Raw genomic sequence first — 14,874 nt, 5'->3', positions numbered from 1 at the left:
AAAACATTTTGGACAATGCTTCCAACTTTGTGGGAACCATTTGGGGGAAAGAGGAAGGCCCTTTTCTGTTGCAGCATGATCAATAAAAAGCAAGGCCAATAAATACATGGTTGAATGAGTTTGGTGTGGAAGAACTTGACTGACCCACACAGAGCCCTGACCTTAACCCCATTAAACACCTTTGGGATGAACTGGAACGGAGATTGCGAGCCAGGCCTTCTCATCCAACGTCAGTGCCTGAACACATAAATGCTCTACTAGATGAATAAGCTAAAATTCCCTCAAAATACGCCAAAATCTTATGAAAAGCCTTCTCAGATAAATGGAAGCTGTTATAGCTGCAAAGAGGGGACCAGCTCCAGATTAATGTCTATGTATTTACAATGCGATGACATTACAGTCTCTGTTGGTGTATTGGTCAGGTGTCCTAATACGTGTCCAAATAGTGTATAGACAAACATTGAAGTATTTTGAGAGTGCAGCGAGACCAACTCTACGTCATTCACGCTTCTTCAGGAGAGGGTTTTCTCTGGACAGCTCTTTTGGCCGGTTTGTTCACTGTGGCTCTCTGATTGGTGAAATTTTCTTTACTGCACCATGGGTAATGTAGTTTTTCACCAGGCATTCCACTGTTATGCTTTATTGTTACTCCGCTATATGTGGAGACATAAGGAATGAAATTTCGTTCCTCACAGGACCACGGTGCTACATATGTAAAAACATAGGAACGTAAACATAGACATATAACAGGTTTCTTTAAAAAAAAATAAAAAGTTGAAATAATGCAAACTGATGGCTTCAACAAAAGCATATACCATCGGGAAACAACCTCAGAGCTCACAACAGGTTAGTCTATGTTATAATAATACTATTTTTTTTAATGTTGTGATAAATTGCAATTATACTTGAAATATAGCAAAAACTCTTGTTTCTTATTGCTTAACACTAGAACTACCAAGGCAGTCATTTTGACTGTTTAAAAAATTTGCAATGTAATAACTTTGCTGAAATAAAACCCATGTAACTATAGGACCCTGACTTTTCCTAAATGTGTCTATATTTTATTCAATCATTGTTATTTTATTAAAATTACAAGAGACAAAAGAGTTTTGAGTATTTCTACCTTGAATGGCCATAACAGTCATACTGACTGTGTGCATACAATTTTCATTGTAATTTTACAACATGATATTTTTGCTCACTAAAACAAATATTGGTTACTAAATCAGTTCGTTTTCTCGCAGTTTATTATATTTTCATATTCTTCTCCCGTGACGGTCAGAATGACTGTTTTGGCCAGTTTGGGGCACTACGACCAATCACAACAATAAACCCCATACACTTAGCTACCAGCGGAGCTAACTGGTAGATTAGACTCTTACCGTATCTGGTCGGCAAAACAGCAAAAACGTCCTTCTTGCAAAGGAACGATTCGAGCGGCGTCTTCTGTTCCTGTTTTAGATAAAAAACTTGTTCATTGTAGCGGCCAAAGCCGTTTCAAACAACTGGTGTTCATCCATAGCCATCTTGCAATGTTTACTAATGACTTCGACGTCACAGCACTGTCGTCATCTGTTTAGCTCGCCTCTGGCCCACCTATATCAGATAACCCGATGTGATTGGTGCAGCTCAGATCGAGGGGCATATTTAATGAGCATCATTACTCGACACCAGAGTAACTCGCTGAGCAAATTTAACTTGTGCTCTCACGAGAACTCTGGATTACCAGGGTAGGTTTTTGGTACTTATACCGCAAATATATATTCTTAAGGACATCAAAACCTAAAATAAAACTTCAGAAAGGTGTACAATATGGGACCTTTAAAAGAACAGCATTTATTTGAAAATAACTTTTTATAACAATGTGAAATTCTTTAGTTACTTATTCATTTGATTTGATTAATTTACTGCATCCTTGCTGAACAAAAGTATTCATTTCTTTAAAAAATAAATAATAATCTTACTGACCCCAAAGATATTTGTGTAGATATATGTGTATATTGCCAATAGTATTGCTAATATTTCATTATAACACAGTTTTCTTTTTTGTGTGTGTGTGTGCCAGTAACCAGTTTTGTTTTGATCAATTTACTGTCATAGTTTTCCCAGTCTTTGGGACTGTGTGTGTTCTTATGGTGCCATCAGCCAAATAGCTATGTTACTGCACCAAAGGTAAAGGCTCAGGAAAGAAGGAGGCGGAACCAGCAAGCGATCAACGTAACTTATTAAAATAAACAAAACAAACATAAAGCAGCTGCTCCTCACGGACGCATATAAGCATAATAAAACAGCAACATAATGCCTCAGGCCTGGTCCTCTCTTGTCCTTCACTTACTCCTTTTATCCTTCTGGAGCTCCTCCGTGGGACTCAAGAAAGACCCACAGAGGATACAGCCAGGGCGCCGCCGAGGACGGCAGCGAGCATCTGTCCCACGTCCTTCACTACAGTACCACCATCTCGTGCAGGCACTGGCGGTCACCGCTCCTTCGTGCCGTCCGATCTCCTCAACACCGCGATTCCCCTCAGCAGCGAGGGCTCTTCGACAGATTTCTCCTCCATCCTCCTGGGTTTCAGCACTAACGTAACAAAGTTTGGGGCTCAGGGAAGGAGGAGGCGGGAACCGGCGAACGTTAACATATTAAAACACAACATAAATGTCACTAGGGATGCACCGAAATTTTGGCCAGCAAATATTATCGGCTGAAAATAGCATTTTTGGTTTTTGTCCGAAAGAGAAAATAGGCCGCCCGTGTGCATCCCTAGTCATCACTCCTTTTATCCTTCCGAATCTCCTCCGTGGGACTCGAGACTAGTGTGACGCGCAGGTGACGCTCATTAACCCTTGCGCCACCGGCCTCTCTCCATTCCCACAGCTCTCTGCCCTGCCCTGCCGCTGTTATTTTATTATTTTCCTGAGGCTCCAGATTGATTCATAAGTCCTAAAGACCCCCAACATCTAAGGGAACTCAGGTCATTAGACCTCAGTTACTCTCATTAAATCTTATGTGTCGCTTGACTCAATTTTAGCTGCACCCCCTTCTACTTCACTTCTTCCTGGTCAATAATAATAGATATCTGCCAATAGGAAAATACTGTAACTGCGGTGTGGGGGCGATGAAGGTCTCAGAACTAATTTGGCAGGCACACATTGATGACAGACTGTCTGTGTGTGACTAGGCTTGAATTTCAGGCCTGTTTTGTGACTGTAAAGCAATACTACCTCCTCCCATTCTACTTTCTTGCACCCTAAACGTGTCTGATGTATTTAATTTCATGTTTTTCCACAAAACTAAACCCAAATCTTTTCATAGGCTACTGTATTTACAGCATATTCCTTTGCTCTTTAGATCATTGATTAACTTGTTCCTTTGCAAATTCAAGGCAGAATGGAAACATTAAGTGTGTAGTAGGAAAATTAGTACGAGGAAATAACAATATAATAGGCTACCAAGAAAAGAAGATACATAGTGCAACTCTGGGCTAATTAATAAAATACCTGCTCAACAACATTCAACCCTCCTCCCACAATCACCGGTGGTTTTTCTTTTTTCAGAAGGGTGAACGTGCAATTGTGAATGTGTGTGTGTGTGTGTGTGTGTGTGTGTGTGTGTGTGTGTGTGTGTGTGTGTAAAGGCATAGGTTCACAGCGTCAGGCGGTACTTAAATATTAAAGGCTCTAGGGAAGCACTCCATTGTTTGCCCTCCATTTCAGAGAGGCAGTTGTTGTTGGTTGGTTGAGAGAGAGAGAGAAAGAGCAACGACAACAAAGACAGTGCCAGTGCCAGTGCTGCTGGGAACTTCAGCGAAAGCAAGAGAAGGTGCACTCAAGTGTTAAACTACCTGACAAAGGATGTGAAGCATGAAGAAACCAAGACAGAGTCGGCTGTAAAATGTTAACAGAAGTTGGACTTTTCGTACATTAAACATGGATGGAGCTGCGAACGGTACGGAAGAACCTCAAGAGACCAACGACGTACAGAATAGACCTGAGAAAGAAGAGGACAGGTAGAACTTCCGCATGGAAATTTTCACAGGAAATTGCTTATGAATTAAAATATTTACGCTTAAAATAAAAAAAAAAAAAAAAAATTTATTTGCAAAAATGTAAATTTTTATCTTATTTTTGTCATTTCTTTTCTCAGATTATGCACATGTTTCTTAAATTAAACTTTAATACAATTTAATCATATATATTATACATCGAATTAGGATTTCCGTTAAATAAACAAATGGTTTAAATGTAAATGTATAGTAAACAATGAAATCACTTTGACAAGTCATGCTAATAAAACTTTTTTCCATTAAATATTTCCCATAAGTTAATTGAGCATGTTGTATGATGATGGTTATGTTTTGTATTTGTTGGGACAGCTGGTTGGGAATAAAAGATCATTTGTAAGAGGATAAAACCATACAATATAAAGATATTTTACCATAACCTCATGTGTATACAAATTTCATTGCTGCAAGCCAGTAATAGTAAACAGATACATGCAGCTCAGCTTACACACTCTTTACCAGCTGACCTTGTGTATCTGAAAAGTAAAATATTGTGTGAGGGGGATTTAATGGCCTCAAAAGGAATTTATGTGGCATTTTTGCAATTATTTGTAATCATCTAGTGTCATTTTAGTGTATATATGAAGTTGGTTTTATATTTCAGGGAACATTAAGTTAAATTGTCCAAATACGTTTTTGGGGCCTCTGTACACTCTCAGAAAAAAAAGGTACAAAAGCTGTCACTGTGGCGGTACCTTTTCAAAAGGTACACCTTTGTACCTAAAGAGTGCATATTAGTCCCTCAAAGGTACATATTGGTACCAAAAGTGTACATATCAGTACCTAAATGGTACATATTAGAACCCTTTTGAAGGGTACTGTCCCAGTGACAGCTTTTGTACCTTTCTTTCTGAGAGTGTACTTAAAACCATTACAAAGTCAGCACTAAACATGTCAGGCAAACACAAAGAGATGTTTGTATCATATTGAGCTCATTCTGTAGGATCTCGGATAAGGCTGGGCCCGTGTCCGAGGCTCCTGTCGAGAGTGATGTGGACACTGGGGCACAGAACTCCAGAGACAGCCGTAAACTGGACTGCATCATCTGCTACAGTGCGTATAACCTGGGAGAGAGACTCCCTCGGAAACTCTACTGCGGTCACACGTTCTGCCAGGCCTGTCTGAAGCGGCTGGACACCCTCATCAATGAGCAGGTAGGACTCAAGCGACCTGAATATGCTTCATTACAATTTTCATGAATATTTGCTTGACCTGTTTCAAAGTGCAAATGTGATTCTTCTTGTTAGGTAACACTCATAACACGAGTGATGTAAATTGTTATCTGGGTAAAATGTCAAATGTGTGTTTTTTTGTTTTACACATTTTCAGCAATATATTCATCCAAGTATATGCTCATAAAGAACCTGTAAAATTAAATTAAAGATGAAGAGTAAATGCAATTTTATTTAAAATACTTTCTCCTATCCCATTTTTATGTATTGTACAGACACCTATAAACAGTGTTGGGAGTTATGTAATCGGATTACTTTTGTAAAGTAACCACTTTTTACTTTTAAATTTATAACAAAATATCGGAAATACTTTTTCAAACAAGTAAGGCAAGTTACTTTTTTCCCCCATTTATTGACTGACAGCTCTCCCGTTCCAGTGTTCAGAGAAATCGGGAGTAAATGTGCAGAGGTGTGCGCTGTGAGAACATGATGGTTATTGTAGCTCTAGACTAAATGTGAGAATGCATTTACTCATCCCACAAAAATAGATTCAGTATTCCTCAAAATGAATAAAAACAGTGAAATACAAACTCAGAATATTATGCAAACCTGCAATAATTAATTGGTAAATATCACAAATATACTTTATGTATTTAATCTCACTTTATTAGTCTTTTTATTTAGTCTTTGCTTGTAATTACCATAGTTTTGAGATGACAGCTGACGTTCTATTCAGAGCTGTTCACATCTTCGGATATGAATTCTCATATTACGAGCTCTATGAGGAAGTGAACGCTTTTTACAAGTTGAAATGGCACCAACATGGCACCTTTTGTTCTAATGTCGTGTAAACAATCAGCACTGGGATTGACACACCCAATCAATGAAATCAGACTTTAGGTGTGTTCGACTTGAAGCGGCGCTGTGCAAACTGATCGGTGTATGTAGTGGCAAACAATTTTACATCACTGAATTAGAGACAAACGTGTCAATTGTCTTTAAAGATTATTTATTCCCTTGCAAGGAAAGGTCAGCAGTCATCAAAGTACCACGAGAGTGATTAGAGAGCAGACAGCTCCATATGTTTTCGATTAAATCTCGCGGTACTTTGATGTCATACACCGGTCGGTCTGTGCAGCGCCAATTTAAGTCAAACACACCTTTTGGAAACTGTTTGTGCCGCCACATGGTGCTCACTGCAAAACCAAATGACATCAAGTTCCTCTCTAGACGTCATGGGTGGAGCTTGACCTAGTCCAGGTCCACCTCGGTGAATCTAATGGGTGGAGGGATATGGTTATGTTTATGGATAGGGTGTGGTTGGACCTTCTAGCTCCAAACATTATGCTCAGATTACATCCAAAAATTCCACTTGAGTGTCTGCCCTCCAAAAAATAAAATGATTAGTGGTGAAACATCTTTTACACTGTTTGTGAATTGTATTAAGGCAAGACAATACAGGTAAAACCCACTATTTTTTTCAGGAAGAGGGTCTATTTTAATATACTTTTACATGTTTATTACACTATCTATTTGAATCAATTACAATATATAGGCAATTTTCTCAAAATGAGTTTTTCCCTCATGCACAAAAATCTCCACTTCAAGGAGTCATTTTTTTGTACATTTGGAGTGCTGTCAGTACAGAGAACAACGACAAAAATCGGTGTTGCCTACACCGTGTTATCCTCTTTTTAAAAATTGCACCCTGTTGACTTCAATGGGGCACGTTTTAAACCTGCTTTTAGCCTCTTAACATCCTTGATGTGTCATTACAAGTGCACAGGTCATGTGAGTGATTCCTTCAGAGTGAACACGGTGAATCTGACTGCAGTAGATGTGAAAGATATGAATTAAAATTATTTTTATTCAGCGAGCGCACATACCTGTATTTACATCCTGTTTTGGGTCGAAGTCCATAGTAATTGATTGTCGAGTTCACGCGCATTGGTTTAGTACCTATGATCACGCGCGTGAACTCGACAATCGATTACTATGGACTTCGACCGAAAACAGGATGTAAATACAGGTATGTGCGCTCGCTGAATAAACATATTTTTTTTTAAAATGAGCTCAATGTTAAAATTGACCGGAGTTCTCCTTTCAGTAGCAAATACATCATGCAGTTTTCAGTTTTATTCCTATCTACATTCTGAAGGTTTTTACATAGGTGTTTATTAATATTGCATAATGACATGCTACATTTTCGTTCGCAAGCAAATTTAATTAACGTGAAAAATTTGAATACTGACAAAACTACTTGTGAATGAAGTTCATACATTCACAAAGTAATTTTGACCTTTCCTAATGTGTTGATGTACTGTTTTACACCTCACCTGTGCGTTTTTGTCTCTCTTCCTCGTAGATGTGGATCCCCTGTCCACAGTGCAGGCAGAGCACTCCTCTCCCTCGCGGGGGCGCCACTTGTCTAGACCTAGACCTGGCAGCGTTTCTGGGTGTTAAAGCTGAAGCGGAAAACCAGCGAACCTACAGCCAGAAAGCTCCGATGGAGACCAAAACTTCCTTTGTAAAGCAGCCAATCACAGATCAACCGCCTTCAGCCTGGGCCAACATGGCTCGGACAGAGCATGGTTTCCGCAGAAGCTCTTGCTGTAGGTACTGCCTGCTCTGCTGCTGGTGGTGCTAGATTCATCTTCACACTCCAATCAATCTCTTTCTGCTTATGGATGGTGAATAGACTAAACTCCATGACCGTGAGCTTAAAAAATATCTTGAGCAGAATCATTATTATGTTTTTTACACTGTCCAGAACTTACAGATTCCTTTACAAAATTGCCTGGGACAATAAAATGCAATTTATTCGGGTACCAAATCGATCAGTAATATAACAAATTCTGCAAAACTCAAGTGTGGACTTGTGCTCAAAATGGAACAGGATGTATGGACATACTTTTAATATGATAAAGATGGAAGAATGTACAGACTGGATTTCAGATCTTAGACAATCCAATAGAATAACAGATGATTGTTACAATATAACTCAAACTATGGGAATCATTTGTTTGTATTCATGATTTGATTGAACCAAACTGTCAATCAGCTTCCAGTTTAAATATCTCCTGTGTTGTTTTCCAGCTCTTTAACAACTAAACTTTAAAAAAAAATAAAAGCCAGTATAACAAAAACTAAAAATGAAAATATATCAAGAGGAAGAGATTCTCATTCTGACATCCAGAGTTTGAAGGTTCGGTCATAAGAGCAGGTTGCAATGAGCTGTCCGTCAGGTGAAAGGTCCAGTCCCATGACCTTCCCCTCATGCCCCGCCAGAGTCTTCAGAGGTGACCAGCCAGGATGGGTCCACACTTTTGCTGTGTTGTCATATGCACCAGTCAGCAAATAATGGCCATCGTTAGCTAAAAAGGAAGAGACCCTGTTAATATTAAAACTTTTTCTAGGTGAATTAAGACTCATTCATTACACAGAAGGTTGACCTATAGCAAAAGATAAAATATTTGTTCACCCAAAACCTGTAAACCATGTGAAACGCAAAGATATTTTGCTAAAAGTTCAGGGCTTTTTCATTTTTGTGTACTGAAGTTGCCGACTAGAAGGGTGAGTAAATATTGACAATTTTTATTTGTGAGCGAATCATCCCTAAATTACTGAAAATCTCCTTTTGACTTGAATACTTACGTTGGAACTTGACTGAGGACACGAGGTTCTGATGGGCAGGGATTGTGTATATGCACCTTCTCTGACGAAGATCCCACACTTTACAGGTGTTATCGCCACTTCCTGTTGCCACATGAAAGCTACACAAGGAATGTTTCAGGGTTAATTATCAAATTAAGATCTAATAACAGTAAACAGCTTTAGTAAATCTTCCAAATATGTCCTTTCTTTTTCTCACCCATTTGGTGAGAAATTGAGGCTGTAGATCTCTTTGAGGTGGCCCTCCAGGAACATGATGCAACGACCAGTCCGCAGGTCCCAGACACGGGCAAATGAATCCAAACCACTGTAGCAATGACAAATGAAAATAATACAAAAATGAGCTCCACCGCCAAATATAACACATCCTATTAAATCAATAAAACGCAGGTTTGATAATCACAACATGAAGTGGAAGCCTAATTGGTTCGGGCTCTGGTAAAGCAAATATTGCAAGGGTGAGGAACCATACACAATGCATTAAAGATTTTTTTTATTTGGCCTTAGAACATCCATGCTTGGACTCATAATCATGAGCATCAAAGTAGCTGTATAGATAGAGGGCTGCGCCTGTTCCTTTACAAAAACAGTGGAGTGCCTCAGGGTTCAGTGCGAGGCCCTTACCCAGTTCCTGCCAGAGAGCCGTCTGGATGGAAGTGCAGGTCATGGACACCTTTACTGTGACCCTCCTGATGCAGAATTTCTTCTTGGACCTCAAGATCCCAAAGTCGCCATGAGTTATCATAGCTTTAAGAAAAACAAAAATATGCCAATTCTGTTAAATATATGACAAAAGATGTAGCCCAACACCAATGTTCACACCTTTAGCTTGCTTTTACCTAATAAAAAACTATATTAAAACTGAAAAAAGAAAAATCATACCATGTTGTGCCCAAAAACCGGCCAGAGGGATGCCAGGCCACCCGAGCCACCCTCATAGAGTGCCCCTCAATGTCTGCTATTGGCTCATCACTACAGATACATGTACAGGTGGAATGTTACAAAGATTTACTCCAGAAACTGAGACAGAAAATGCAAGTAATACTAATAATACACACCTGTCTAAACTCCACAGCTTAACAGATCCATCAACAGCACAGGAGGCCATATTGACATCCGACTCCTCAAGTGTGAGTGTGGCTTGAGGGTGAAAGCTAATCGCTCCCACGTTGGTAATGTGACCTAAGAAAGAAAAGTTCACCATCAATTAATCCAATGTTGCACTGTAAGAGGAAAAAAAATTGTGACAACAACAGACTTCAAGAATATACACTACAAACCATATTTGTTATATTTACCTCTTAATGTGCGAATTAGCGTACAATCTGGGACTTTCCACAATTTACACAAGCCACTCCTACAACAAAGACAAAGACATACTTGGTACAAAAATGTGTCTTTTAAAATCTTTTAAACATTACACGCTCCAAAACACATTAATTTTACATTTCCAAATTTTCCATTTGTAAATAATTTATTAATTCTGAGAGATTTTTTTTTCAACTGTGGGGGGAGGGGGGGGATCATTACATCAAATATTTATTTGATTTAGATAACAGAAGTTAGCTGATAAACAATAGAAAAAAGCTGACAAAAACGATTCATGTTTATTTAGTAAAACATCAAAAATTCAGGAAGTGCCTGAACTCAGATTAGGTGAGGTAAAGGTAGGTTGTTCTAAGCATCTTGGAGAAGTTGCCACAGTTCTTCTATGGATTTCTCAGTCTCTTCCTGTAATTTAAGACTCTATGATAGGAGTTGTGTATGTGCCACACCTTCCTGTTGTAGGACTCCTTGTTCATACTAAAATCTCATTGGATTATATACAATATTTGAGAAAATCTAGAAGTCTAAAATTGATAAAACATCTAAATAACCTTCTAAACAATGTTTTTGTGAAGAATGCATAAAAAAATTAAATAATAAATAATAGTTAATTTAAATAAATAAAAAACACATACCATGAAGCAGTCACAAGCAGCTTAGAGTTGGGGCTAAACTGGCAGTGAGATATTGGACGGTCATCGCCAATTTGACTGCAGAAGTTATTCACATTCTAAATAAAGCAAAACCATTTTAATAATTACATAGAGTATTAAAAGAGACAGAAAATTACAACACATCATAAACCCTGTGTCTTTTTCCACTTGGTATGCTGTCGTACCCGGAGGTTCTTGTGAAGCTCTTGCTGTTTAACTGTTCTTGTAGACTCTGGAATCTCTTTTTGGGCCCTTGCGGCATCTAACCTTTGCACTGCTCTGGAGAACCAAACAAAATCAATTAAAAATGTTTAAAATACACAATTAATGCGATTTGGTTGCATTTTATTTATATTGTTAGATGTTGCTGTAAAATACCATCTATCTCGTGTTTACCTGGGCAGTGAATACTTGGCTAACCAAAGACGTGCCTCCTTTAGAGATGAAGGTCCTTCATGGTACCATGTCTGCTGATACTGCGCAAAACACATGCATAGATAATCACCATTCATTTGATGTTCAAATATTTTATAGTCTGTGATAACTTTTTGAAATTGGAATGTTCCTACCTCATCTTGAGTGCGTTTTGATTTTTCATCCTCTTTCTTTGATTTCTTCAAGGCATCAGGACCAACTACTGAAAGAACGTTCCTCAATCTGAGGAAAATAAACAGTGGAAACACAATAAATACCCTGAACTCCAAATAAAACTGGATTTTCAGACATGCCTGTCAGTGTGAATGTTAAAAATGATTTCAAGTAGTTTCTTCTGTCATTTTGGACATGGTGTATGTATATGTAATGTCAAAAACAAAGCGCAGGAGTAGCACACTAACGTTCAAAAGTTTGAGGTCAGTATGATTTTCATAAAATAATTTTATTCAGCAAGGATGAATTAAATTGATCAAAAGTGACAGTAAAGACATTTATAATATTACAAAAAATGTATCATGGTTTCCACAAAAATATTAAGCAGCACAACTGTTTTCAAGTGTGATGATGATAAAAAATCATGTTCATGTGACACTGAAGACTTAAAATCTTAAATCTTAAAATATAATTTATATTCAATTGTAATCATATTTCACAATATTATTGTTTTTACCGTATTTTGATCAAATAAATGCAGTATTTGTAAACATAAGTGACATATTAATGACATAATTCATTTCTCCAAATAGCGAACAATCCACATTAAGCCACACTAGATTTTGAGCATGCAAAATTTCTTCGGACACTGAAACGGTCCTGAAATGACGTCACGCTCTGAAGCATCTTTTTTTTATAAACATGAATTCAACATTTAACAAATATCAATACAATCAAAATGTAAAAATATACAATCTACTCGACTTTAATGCAAAAATATAGTTTTTTTTTTTTTTATTCAGCCAAGAGGTCACGGCGTGATGTACCGATTTTCTACTGGTCACATCTTCAAGTGATGCGAATTCGCAGGTCAGAGTTCACCAAACTTTAACTTTGGAATGCAGCAAAAAGCAGAACTTTTCACATGAGCTTGCGTTTGCGGTCTGACACATCCGCATACGTATGAATGGAAGTCGATAGAACGAAAAGTGTAGTGTGACTGACCACCCCTTATATTGTTGTATTATGCAAACAACATGCAAAATGGCTAATCACTTTTTTTTAATTGTAAGTCAGATGATCTAATGTCTGGTCTTCCCGTCTAAGAGGGATGTTCTTAGCAAGAATAAGCAGCAGAGCTTTATAGAAAAGCCACCCACCTCTCTCGTCTGTCCGCAGGCCCCTCCCCGAACAGCGTGATTGGCTCGCCAAGAGCTCGGAGGCAGGCCTTGACCTCCACATCATCAGTGGAGACTGTGATTTGTCTGGCTCTTTTTCTGCGCTCAAACTCTGCCAGCACTTCAGCCTGACGCTCACTCACGCGCTCCTCCATCTCCATGGACTCACCTGAGGAGAGAAATAAAGAAATAAATCATACTATTAAAGAGCAAACAAACTTCACTTCCTGTCATAATAACCCTGTAAAGCTTGACTTGATTTTTTTTTTTTTTTTTTTTTTAATGGAACCTTCAGACAAAACATAAAAGAGAACTTAAAAAATTGTTGTGTTCTGTATCATGTTTGATAGATCAGGCTTTTATGGCTCATATCCTATGATATAATGAACACATAGAGCTCACACTTGAGGAAAAAACAAATAAAAACATTCATTTATAGGCCCAAACTGAGGAAAAATATGCAATTTGGTGCAATTGTTGATATTTATATAATGGCCAAAAAGTCAAATGAAATTCTGATAGCTTGTATTGTAAATCAAAATAATGTGTCTTAGTAAGATGAAATTTAAGTGTTTAGTTTTATTTGTGGGGGACAAAACATATAATGCAACCCAAGACAGTGCTGATGGAGAGATGAACAAATAAACATACCTCAAAAATTCAGATTCAGATATCAGATTTGATACTCACATTTAAACATGATTTTTCTAAAACATGATGTATGAATAATCAAGTTAACTTAAGGTGCTTTAGTCCAGTAAATGTTCATTTTGAAATTATAATATAAAGACTTGAAAGTGGACATTTTAGAATTACACTAAAATGCCTTTTACATGCTAAAAAAGTATGAACTATCAATCACAGGGAAAGGCATGTAGTAGAAGGTGTACAACTGTTTTTTTTTATCATGTTGATTAATTAGAGGCCATGGAAATGTATTCATCAAATATGATACAGTCAGCTTTACAGGGTTAAAACACTTGGGCAAAATTATATTTCAAGATTTTAGTGGTTTGAGGGTTGAGTTCGACTCCTATTGTCCAAACACTAACATTCGCTATCCAGAACAGAGCTGCTTTGAAATATCAATCTTACCACTGGAGATATTAATATGTCCAGAATCAATGCCAGCTTTAACAGCATCTTTGGTAGACGTTCCATCACGACTAAGACGACTAAGACGCTCCTTCTCCTTTTCTTCAAGGCTCCCATAGAAGATTCTGGCCCTTTTCACAACTGGAACTTCGTCTTCATCCGACATTGTTTCAAATATTTGCCAGGCAATCACAGAATATCTGATCTGAAACAGAGGCATAATTATTGAGACACCATATCATGCATTACAAATAATATATGGACAATACTAACGTCATACCAACCAACCTAACCTTTGCTTTGGTTGCTGACAAATTCAATATCATGAAAATATTATAATAAAATAGGTGATTGTTGGAATACACACATTCAACAAAAGATAGAAATATTATTTAAAGTCAGACGGCTGAATAACTTATACTGCTAAACTAGCAAAAACGCACTGTGGTATTACCGTGATATTCTTTGAATTACTTTGAAGTACCGTGTAAACACCAAAGAATTTGAATACGGTATTCATTAAGTAACATAAACCATATGATAACGTTAACTTACATCACTGTAACACAGAACTTTTTGCAGTGTTCAGAGAACTAAACAACCTTTATCTAAAACATGAGAAATTAATGAAAAATAAACACATCCAGCTCTTCACTCACCCTTTATACCTTCACAAACGCACAAATATGGTCCTTTAAAAACAGTTTGTTTTTATGAAATCTAATGTGTACTGTCTTCAAACACGACCACACGACGCGGGCTATCCGGCGCACAGTATTTCCGTCATATCCGCCTGTTTTACTTTTTACCATGAATAAATAGTGACATCTAGCGACCGATATATGTCAGTCCGCACTTAGTCTCAGCCTCAGACGTCACGCCCACGGAACGTTGGCTGAACGTCTGATGCATATGGCATACTTTTCTGGAAACACTTCAGGAGTTTCGAAGTCGCGAACTGATTGGTTGAATTCTACAGGATGTCCGGGAGACGTGTGTGTCGCATTCTTTATCGGCCCGCCTGGAAACAAATGCTGTGATGCCAAAACCCCTCGTGGAAGAAGAAAGCCGTTGTGTTTACAACTGTGGCAATGAGCGCTTGCCAGGATCAATTAAACGCTGGATTTTCA

At 37.9% G+C, this 14,874-nt stretch overlaps 2 protein-coding genes across 2 annotated transcripts; one reads left to right on the top strand and one right to left on the bottom strand.

The window, feature by feature from the left end:
* The first annotated feature begins 3,552 nt into the window (after positions 1-3,552).
* On the top strand, positions 3,553-8,348 carry rnf224 (ring finger protein 224). The gene is made up of 3 exons (XM_084113667.1): positions 3,553-4,006; positions 5,004-5,214; positions 7,598-8,348. The coding sequence occupies exons 1-3, from the start codon at positions 3,927-3,929 to the stop codon at positions 7,877-7,879; spliced, it is 573 nt and encodes a 190-aa protein (XP_083969793.1). The 5' UTR covers positions 3,553-3,926; the 3' UTR covers positions 7,880-8,348.
* Positions 8,133-14,638, bottom strand: prpf4 (pre-mRNA splicing tri-snRNP complex factor PRPF4). The gene is made up of 14 exons (XM_084113666.1): positions 14,404-14,638; positions 13,745-13,949; positions 12,632-12,818; positions 11,453-11,540; positions 11,280-11,359; positions 11,069-11,162; positions 10,866-10,960; positions 10,203-10,261; positions 9,963-10,086; positions 9,787-9,876; positions 9,529-9,651; positions 9,104-9,211; positions 8,887-9,005; positions 8,133-8,606 (listed from the first exon to the last, which is right to left on the bottom strand). The coding sequence occupies exons 2-14, from the start codon at positions 13,908-13,910 to the stop codon at positions 8,413-8,415; spliced, it is 1,527 nt and encodes a 508-aa protein (XP_083969792.1). The 5' UTR covers positions 13,911-13,949; positions 14,404-14,638; the 3' UTR covers positions 8,133-8,412.
* Between the last annotated feature and the right edge of the window lie 236 nt (positions 14,639-14,874).

Source organism: Abramis brama (assembly GCF_963993115.1).
Source record: "Abramis brama genome assembly, chromosome: 5".
Taxonomy (NCBI): Eukaryota; Metazoa; Chordata; class Actinopteri; order Cypriniformes; family Leuciscidae; genus Abramis; species Abramis brama.
Note: the sequence above shows the minus strand (reverse complement) of the source record. Positions and strands in the feature narration are given on the sequence as shown.

What these genes read in the sequence shown, in the direction of transcription:
- prpf4 (XM_084113666.1), bottom strand. Translation starts at nt 13,910, where the DNA reads ATGTCGGATGAAGACGAAGTTCCAGTTGTGAAAAGGGCCAGAATCTTC. An exon ending in CCTGCGGACAGACGAGAGAG is followed by an intron (nt 11,541 to 12,631) that starts GTGGGTGGCTTT and finishes TATTTTCCTCAG; the next exon opens with ATTGAGGAACGTTCTTTCAG. An exon ending in GCCAAGTATTCACTGCCCAG is followed by an intron (nt 11,163 to 11,279) that starts GTAAACACGAGA and finishes TTGGTTCTCCAG; the next exon opens with AGCAGTGCAAAGGTTAGATG.
- rnf224 (XM_084113667.1), top strand. Translation starts at nt 3,927, where the DNA reads ATGGATGGAGCTGCGAACGGTACGGAAGAACCTCAAGAGACCAACGAC. An exon ending in CCTGAGAAAGAAGAGGACAG is followed by an intron (nt 4,007 to 5,003) that starts GTAGAACTTCCG and finishes CTCATTCTGTAG; the next exon opens with GATCTCGGATAAGGCTGGGC. An exon ending in ACACCCTCATCAATGAGCAG is followed by an intron (nt 5,215 to 7,597) that starts GTAGGACTCAAG and finishes TCTTCCTCGTAG; the next exon opens with ATGTGGATCCCCTGTCCACA.